Source organism: Pogona vitticeps, chromosome Z, assembly GCF_051106095.1.
Source record: "Pogona vitticeps strain Pit_001003342236 chromosome Z, PviZW2.1, whole genome shotgun sequence".
Classification (NCBI taxonomy): Eukaryota; Metazoa; Chordata; class Lepidosauria; order Squamata; family Agamidae; genus Pogona; species Pogona vitticeps.
The window spans coordinates 140,195-149,520 of record NC_135799.1 but is presented as its reverse complement, the minus strand read 5'-3'; the positions used below and the strand labels follow the sequence as shown (position 1 = coordinate 149,520).

General features: G+C 45.8%; 2 protein-coding genes across 2 annotated transcripts in view; one reads left to right on the top strand and one right to left on the bottom strand.

The window, feature by feature from the left end:
* LOC110070443 (class II histocompatibility antigen, B-L beta chain-like) overlaps positions 1 to 3,667 on the top strand; it is a gene marked incomplete at its 5' end in the record, with an annotated part of 9,035 nt that extends 5,368 nt beyond the window's left edge. The window contains 2 exons of the mRNA XM_078382487.1: positions 833 to 943; positions 1,309 to 3,667. Of these exons, the coding sequence (XP_078238613.1) occupies positions 833 to 842 (10 nt within the window). The remainder of the gene's footprint in view (positions 1 to 832; positions 944 to 1,308) is intronic.
* The window catches only part of LOC140702935 (uncharacterized), a 53,905-nt gene that overhangs the window by 20,903 nt on the left and 23,676 nt on the right, over positions 1 to 9,326 (bottom strand). Inside the window, exon 2 of the mRNA XM_072984868.2 lies at positions 1,662 to 9,326. Coding sequence (XP_072840969.2) covers positions 8,141 to 9,326 — 1,186 coding nt within the window. The 3' untranslated portion in view covers positions 1,662 to 8,140. The remainder of the gene's footprint in view (positions 1 to 1,661) is intronic.

Here is a 9,326-nt window from a genome sequence, read left to right as displayed (position 1 = left end):
AGGGTTCCTTAATTCCTCCTCACTTTCTGCCATCAGAGTGGTATCATCTGCATATCTAAGGTTGATATTTCTTCTGGCAATCTTAATTCCAGTTTGGGATTCCTCCAGTCCAGCCTTCCGCATGATGTATTCTGCATATGTTAAATAAGCAGGGGGACAATATACAGCCTTGTTGTACTCTTCCCAATTTTGAACCAATCAGTTGTTGCATATCCAGTTCTAACAACCTAGCCTCCATGTTATTTTACCCAGGCTTCGTGCTCTGGAGAGGACATTCCAGCTTCGTATACAGCATTGAAGTCCTCCATGCAGAGCACGTTACCATAGACTCTCGAGACTGAAGGATGTCTATGAATTCTAACTGTTGCTTCCTGTCCCATATACTATAGATTTGTCAGGAGATAGATAAGGTGGTCAGGCACTCCCCTTTCTTTAAGGACTTGCCATAGTTTGCTGTGGTCCACACAGTCAAAGGCTTTTGCGTAGTCAATGAATCAGAAGTAGATGTTTTTCTGGAACTCTCTGGCTTTCTCCGTAATCCCGTGCATGTTAGCAATTTGGTCTCTAGTTCCTCTGCCCCTTTGAAATCCAGCTTGTACTTCTGGGAGTTCTCGGTCCACATACTGCTGAAGCCTACCTTGGAGGATTTTGAGCATAACCTTGCTAGCGTGGGAAATGAGTGCAATTGTATGTTAGTTGGATCATTCTTTGGCACTGCCCTTCTTTGGGATTGGGATGTAGACTGATCTTTTCCAATCCTCTGGCCACTGGTAATCCTACCCAAATCTAACACCTCTTGTCTCCTCCTCCTCCTCCTCCTCTTTCTCTGCAGCTCCAAATGAAGCTCTCGTAACCTCCCAGGGGAGCGGAGACAAGGAATTCCCTCCTAAAGAGCTGGAGGAAATCAAGCTGATGAAGAAGGGAGAGCCCAGTACCCTCTCAGGTCAGCGGGATGCCCCCCTCCTCCCTCACCAACATCCACCCCCGCACAGAGAGAGAAAGTTATGGATGAATTGAGGAAATGGATGAATAATCTTCCTCTTCTGATTTACAGAGTCCTACCATGACTCCCCTTCCCTCCTCCCCCATCCCTGCCCCACACATCCATTCTGAGGTGGGCAAGGCGTAACACTATTAATGTTTCTCCAGATGTGCACGAGGAGATCTCCCTGGTTTTCCTAGCGTTTTCACTTCCTCTCCAAATAAACCCTAGCGCAGAAATCCACATTTTCCTCCCACTGTGTACTTGAGACAGGACAGGACACGATCCTTTTGACGTACGTTTCCTTTCCCTTCTTCTCTCGGCAGCCTGACCTGTTTGAGATCCTGCCTTCCGTCTCTGGGCCAGCCAGTCTCCTCTGGAGAGAACAGAAGGAAGGAGGAGACCCTCCAGTGGGTGCTTTGAATTTTGGTCATTCCTCATTGAAGCTCAATGGGACAGTGCTCTCCGCTGCATGTTGTGGGGGTGGGGGTTCCATCTCTCTCAATTGCCTCCTGCTGGGAGGAATTAACGGCTTTGTGACTGGGCCCCACCCACGGATATCTGGGAACCCAAAGGATGAAAGAACTCGAAGACCCAGCTTTAGAGCAGAGCAGCTTTTTTTAAATAAACAAAGAAGGAGAAAATACATTTAGATTATAAGAACGGGACACCCATGAACCTTCCACTTTGGATTTCTTGTCCTTTGGTTTCCCGCTGCTTTTTAGGAGACCTGTTTTCGCTTTTTTCCAGGTATCCTTTTACACTTCCAGTGACATACGTTCTCAATGGATTCAAGGGCAACCAGTCCAGGCATCTGGACCATCAAGGCTGCCTTCAAAAGGCTGTGGATTCCTCTTGGGGACCTGAAAGAGAAAGGAGAACCCTCGCTAATTTCTTTTCATTCCCCCTGGAAGGAGCGTCCACTTGGACCAGATGCACTCTGACCGCACCCAGTGGGGAGGACTACCTGAGGTGTGGATTGGGAAGGATGGGATCAAATCTTAAAATGAGAGAGGTGGGATGCCACTGTTCACCTTGAACCACATCTAGAGATATAATTCTGGTTGGGCTGCACTCCGGGTGGAACAGGTGGGGGAAAAGTATAGCACAGGCACTTCCTTCAGGCAATTCCTTCTCCATCTCCCCCCCTTCCAGACATGGGACTGAACAGCTGCACCTGAAATACTCAAGTCACTGCAAGAACATTCAGTGTAGCAAGCAGAGGTTCAAGGGAACCCTAAATTTATTTTATTCACTGACGCCACAAGATGCTGACCTGATTTTCTTCCCACTAAAATGAAGAGACCAACAACAAAAATAGCATCATACCACTTTAAAAACTCACAACATTTAATCTGACACAAGTGTTCATAACCGGTGCCAAGGGTGAGCAAGTGAAGGAAGGCTGGGAAGCCCTGCAAGGCCATCCCTGGACTGCAGAGGGCGCTGCCTGTGACCTACATATTTTCCTCAGAATCCTTAGAAAAATGGGGTTTGAAAAAGGAAATGCTCCTTGCTCCCTCTAGTAGCCACTTTCAGTTTTTTGAGAATGATTTGTTTTCCAGTAGTGCTTCTCTCCACCCCATCTAGGGCAAAATTGCCCCCAGATACTCTGGAGGGCACAAGCAGACATTTTGAGCCAAAAATATCTCCCCCTCCCTCCCCAATGAGTATAACTGATAGCAAGTAGGTAATGAATAAAGGAATAAAAGAAATAAATAGAATAGGAAGTGATAGTGAAAGTAATAGGTAAAGGTTCCCCTTGACATTGAGTCCAGTCGTGTCTGACTCTAGGGCGCGGTGCTCATCCCTGTTTCCAAGCCATCGAGCCAGCGTTTGTCCGAAGACAGTTTCTGTGGTCACGTGGCCAGCATGACTAGACATGGAATGCCGTGACCTTCCCACTGAGGTGGAACCTATTTATCTACTGCCATTTTTACATGCTTTTGAACTGCTAGGTTGGCAGGAGCTGGGACAAGCGACAGGAGCTCACTCCGTTGCGTGGATTTGATCTTATGACTGCGGGTCTTCTGACCTTGCAGCACAGAGGCTTATGTTGTTTAACCCACAGCACAGGGGTAAAATCCCCTGACACCATATGGAACGAGCTTGAATTGACCTCAGCTCCCAGAAACTTGATATGGCCTAGGTGACCAGTAGGCATCCTTCAGTCTCGAGAGACTATGGTAATATGGTCTGAATAAAGGTCTTAGAACAGCATCTAGTGTGGCTGAGAAGGCCAATTTGAGAGTGACAATCCCTTCCAAACTGGAATGTTACAGAATGTTTCTGGGAGGCGAGAAGAGGCTAGTGAACCAGATTTACAATACAATAAGTCCTCAGAACTCAGGAAGAATCACATAGCTACACAGATAAGGAATACACATCTGCTCCCCCCCCCCCCCGAGTTCTGGAAATCAGAAGGACAAAGAGGATGAGTCCCATCACTCTCCGTTCCCTTCTTAAGAACCAATAGGTCACTGGATCACAGCCCAGGGACCAGTTGGGTCAAGGATCCCAACTTGTTACCAGCTGGGCCCAATCACAGTTTTTGGGGTGTTTTGACTTCCTATTTGTATAAAGGATATATATATCTGACCAATGTATTTTTGGCATCTCTCCTCAGGTTTCCCAGCTGTCTGCTTCGGTACACTTAGTTTTCTCAATAAAATGTGTTGAACCACAGCTGACTCGTTTGCGTTCAATCCTCTGCCAGAGATTAGCTTACATTTTCCTAAAATCCTTAAAACTTAGGCTAAAAGAACTTTGGCTGCAAATTGCCCATGACTCCAACCAACGTCTCCTGTGGCTTAAAGTCAAGGGATTTTTGAATACATGAAAGGCAGTCTCCACTTGCAGCTCACAAATAAGGTATTCACTGCCAATGCATCAAAGCTTCCCACCCCCTACATATATGCAGTCAATACAATTCCCACCGATTCTCATTTTAATGGTCACCAATGGTGGAAAGGTACAAACTTCAGTTAAAGAGACAAAATCCTGTCACTTACTGTAGAAAACTGCCATAGAATTCAGCCAATTGAATCAATGAGGATTCGGTAAATCAATGCACCCTTAAGCTCCACAGATTTGAATGGGTCTCCCTTAACTATAAACTACTTTAGCATAATCCCCACTGATTCAGCTACTTGAACTACTCTTAAGTGACAGGGTTTTGGTCATACGGATGGAACAGGAGCAACCACAGACCGACTGGCTGTAATGCCTTTCCGCCAGAATAAGGACAGGATGTGTAAAGGCTCTGTAAAGGCAGGGATTTGCCTCTCCAGATCAATGTCTGCCGACTCAGCTCCTGCACCTACAGAACATGGATATGATGTCCTGGATTTGCTACCCTTCTTCCCTAGTCAAGGATCTTTAGTCTTACCAACAGGATGGTTGCAAGTCCAACAGGTACTGTATCTCTACTAATGCTCCTGCATACTCAGAAAAGGTGCACAAGGTGAATTTCTACCTCCCTTCTTCCTACTAAGAGAAAGAAAGATGGTCTCCTAGCTCTTGGTAAGGAAAGCGTTGGCTCATGACTCCGTAGCTTTCTTGTGTTCACAGTAGGGGAGGATTGTTTTTCAGCACCAGTTAGTCTTCTGTGACCCCAATTCAGTGCCTTTTAAAAGATTTTTTTGCTTTTTTAATTGACTAATTTAGTTCATTCAATTAATTAAAACGTTTGTATCTTCAAGCAGCAAATATAAATCATGATAAGCAACCTGGTCATGACAAAAGTTGGGGATGGCAGGAACTGAATGTGGAATCTATTCATATGGTCCAAAGTCTGCAGGACAGAAAGGCTAAGAGGAAAGACTTCCCTGAAGGGGTCAGTGTGGAAAGCGCTACCCCGGGTTCAGTTCCCAGCAGGCGAACGGCTCACCCACAAGGAAAAAGAAACGGCCCAGTCCCCGAACTGGGGTTATTTGGAAGACTAGAAAGAGAGGTCCTGCTGAGGCTAGGATCAATGTGCGACGAGGAAGTCAATGGAAGCCTCTGCCATAGGTTGAGACTTCTGGTCACAGATTGGCCCCAGCCAGTCATGGAAGGAAAGGCATGCCTTGACTCCCACCCCCTCCACAGCCCCGATGGAACAAGAGCAAATCCAGAGATCCTCCTCTCCCCAGAAGCCATCTGTGGACGCCCACAGCAGGTTGAACAACATTGTCCTCCTTACCCTTTCCACACTAACATGTCATGGGAGCTTTTTCTTCATTTCAGTCCATGCAAAGGCAAGCTTACTCTCATCCCTTCTGGCTAAGGGACAAAGACTGTATTTATTGCATTTCTGTCCCACCTATCTAGTAAAAGAGCACTACTCTAAGCACTTAATAATAAAGCAAACAGATATGACAATTGACTCACAGCAGGTTGTGGCTTTTAAGGTCCAGGGGTTCCTGGATGAGACAGGTTATCTAGATACCGGCATGGTTATGGGTATCAATCTGTTACCAGCCTGGTTATGGGTTGGAGGCCACCTTAGTGGATGACTTATACTGGAAACTAGCTAAGGGATCTGTGTCCATGTAGGTTATGCTGGACCTCTGAGGGGCTTTTAATACTATTGACCATGATCTCTTTCTGGGTAGTCTCTCTGGAATGGGAATTGGGGGGGGGGTGCTGTTTTACAGTGGCTCTGGTTCTTCCTGAAAGGAAGAACTCAGAGGATGGTGCTAGGGATTCCTGTTTGCCACCCTGGCCACCAGCCTGTGGTATCCCTCAGCACCTGTTTTGTCCTTTATGCTGGTTTCATTATTTTATTGGATTTATATACCACCCATCTAGACCAAAGGTCTACTCTGGGCAGTTGGATGTGGATGGCATCCAAGTCTATTTCTCCTTTCCATCTAAATCAAAGGAAACTGTTTAGGTTCTAAATCAGTGTCTGGTGTTAGTAATGGACTGGAGGGCGAGAGCCTGGTCTCTCAGTTTTTGGAATAATGTAGATGTGTCAAAGAGGTCAAAAGGCATGTAGTTGAATCGATAGAGCTCCTTGGTGGTTGAGAAGACTGTTTTTTTTCTCTATCTTCTTTCTGCAGGGGTATCTGCCAGTAATCCTTGATGAAGTCCAGATATATGAGGAAGAGTGCTTCCCCTAAAACAGTGGTCCCCAACCTTGGGCCTCCAGGTATTCTTGGACTTCAACTCCCAGAAATCCTGGCCAGCAGAGGTGGTAGTGAAGGCTTCTGGGAGCTGTAGTCCAATAACATCTGGAGGCCCAAGGTTGGAGACCACTGCCCTAAAATGTCTAATGTCTCATCCACTCAGGCATTAAGATGTCGCAGGTTGATACAAAATTGAGCCCATCCGGTTTGGGCACTCAGGTAGACACCTCCATGAGCAATGGGATGGCTCTGTGACGCTGAGAGGGAGAATACTGTCCACCTCCCCTTCAATTCCCTGCAATAGCTGTATTGGCCAGCTTCTCCCTGGAGCCCTCATTACTACACCTGAGTCAATGTTGATGACATGCTCAGTCAACAGAGTCCTCCCAGAAGTCAATGAAAATACATCCTGAAATTCTTCTTCCTTTAGTTGACACATGTGAGCTCTCTGTCCAGGGGACAAATACTCCACCAGGGCTACTCAAGGGGCCCAGCCCACTGGATGTGTTGTGACTGGCCAAGGAGCTTTGCTGAGGTGGAGGGGAGAGGATGGAGTACCTTTGGTCAAAGTTGGAACTCCTGTGGTTTCAATTTGGTATTGATTCTAAGGCCTCTAATTCCTCTATTTTCTCTTATTAGTCTATTCAAAATCTATAATGTTAGAATAAGCAGTAACAGAGAAAGGGGCAACCCTGTCTCGTGCCTTGTTTAATGGGGATATCTTCAGTTATTTGGCTGTTGACTTAGATTTTGGCCTTATGTTTAGTATATGTTGCTTTAATAGTTTGCAGAATCTGCTCCCATCTTCTCCAACTGCAGCAACATAAAATTCCAGTTAAGTTGTTTTTTTCAACATCATGGTTAATTTGTCATTAATTTGCTGACTGTTGAAATACCGTATTTTTCGCTCCAAATGACACACTTCCCCCCCCAAAAAAAGTGGGGGGGGAGTGTGTGCATCTTATGGAGTGACTACAGTGGGGCCTTACTCCCCCCCAAAATAAAACACTGCAAGCCCATAGGAACGCGCTGGGGCTGCAAAAAACAAAACAAAACCAGGGAGAGAAAGGGAACCTCAAAGGCTGGCTGAAGTGAACGGGGCCGGGGCCAGAGACCTGCCTGGGAAGTGCTCGCCTGCCTGCCTGCCTGCCTGCCTGCCCGCCTGCCTCCTCTTGTTCCTCTGGAGCTTCCCTCACTCCAGTCTGTAGCCATGGCTTCCCCCCTAGCTGCCCAGGAAAAAAAAAAAAAAAAAAAGAGCACAGCAAGCCCAGTAAGAAGGTGCTTCATTGCTGAGGCTTTAAGAAAACTCAAAAAAACAAACACTAGAGCCAAATCCAAAAATACAGACACACAAACACACACACATGCTCGCTTGAAAGCAGAGCACAGAAACAAACCTGCAGACACACACACAGAGCCACCAAAACCCACTCAGAAAACTTTTTCAAAGGAGAAAATATCAGCTTACTTCCCTACAGACACACGCACACAGGCTCACTCCGAAGCAGGAGGCTTTTCCAAGCCTCTTAACTGCGACATAACCGGACACACCCTATAACTGCCAAAAGAGCTACAACACAAAGTAGCCTCAGTGCCACCTACAGTTAAAAAGTTGAATTGTTAAGTGTTTTCTGCTAACCTTCTCATTACTGGTCCTCATCTATCTCTTGTGGCTTTGGCCTATTTTTTTTTCATTTTCTTCACACAACCAGATTTTAGATCAGAGTGGACAAAGTACAGCCTTTCAATTAGGTGCGTCTTATGGTCAGGTGTGTCTTATGGAGCGAAAAATACAGCAATTTCTTATGTTTTTACTCAGAAAACGTTGCATTCTAGGATAAAGATTTTTCTTGATTAATATGGCTAATTTAAAAAATGACCTTTCCCACATTTTTTTTTGACTTATATACCGCCCCATAGCGCTACAAGCACTCTCCAGGCGGTTTACAATTTTTAATTATACAGGCTACACATTGCCCCCCCAGCAAGCTGGGTACTCATTTTACCGACCTCGGAAGGATGGAAGGCTGAGTCAACCTTGAACCGGCTACCTGGGATTTGAACCCCAGGTCGTGAGCACAGTTTTAGCTGCAGTACAGCATTTTAACCACTGCGCCACGCATTTATATGGTTTTCCCCCAGTGTGAGTTCTCTGAAGTGAACTCAGCTGATTACTCTGACTGAAGCACTTCCCACATTGAATGCCTTTATATGGTTTTTCCCCCATGTGAGTTCTTTGATGTGAAGTCAGGTGACTGTTCTGACTGAAGCACTTCCCACATTCCAAGCATTTATATGGTTTCTCCCCAGTGTGAGTTCTTTGATGAGAACTCAGGTCACCGCTCTGACTGAAACACTTCCCACATTCCATGCATTTATATGGTTTCTCCCCAGTGTGAGTTCTGTGATGTGAATTCAGGTCACCACTCTGACTGAAGCTCTTTCCACATTCCATGCATTTATATGGCTTCTCACCAGTGTGAGTTCTTTGATGGGAACTCAGGTTACTACTGTGACTGAAGCTCTTTCCACATTCCATGCATGTATATGGTTTGTCCCCTGTATGAGTTCTTTGATGGGAACTCAAGGAACTGTTCTGATTGAAGCTCTTTCCACATTCCATGCATTTATAAGGTTTCACCCCTGAATGAATTCTTTGATGTGAACTCAGGGAACTGTTCCGATTGAAGCTCTTTCCACATTCCATGCATTTATATGGTTTCTCCCCAGTGTGAGCTCTTTGATGTGACCTGAGGATACTGCTCCGACTGAAACTCTTTCCACATTCCATGCATTTATGCGGTTTCTCCCCAGTGTGAGTTCTTTGATGGAAACTCAGGTGAGTGCTGTGACTGAAGCTCCTTCCACATTGAATGCATTTATATGGCTTCTCCCCAGTGTGAATTCTTTGATGTGAACTCAGGTGAGTTCTCTGACTGAAACACTTCCCACATTCCATACATTTATATGGTTTCTCCCCTGTGTGAGTTCTTTGATGGGAAGTGAGGTTATTGCTGTGAGTGAAGTTCTTCCCACATTCCATGCATTTATAAGGTTTCTCCCCCGTGTGAATTCTTTGATGTGACCTCAGGGTACTGCTCTGACTGAAACTCTTTCCACATTCCATGCATTTATATGGTTTCTCCCCTGTGTGAGTCCTTTGATGGGAAACAAGACTACTGGTCTGACTGAAGCTCTTTCCACACTGTAGGCATTTGTACGGTCTCTCACCT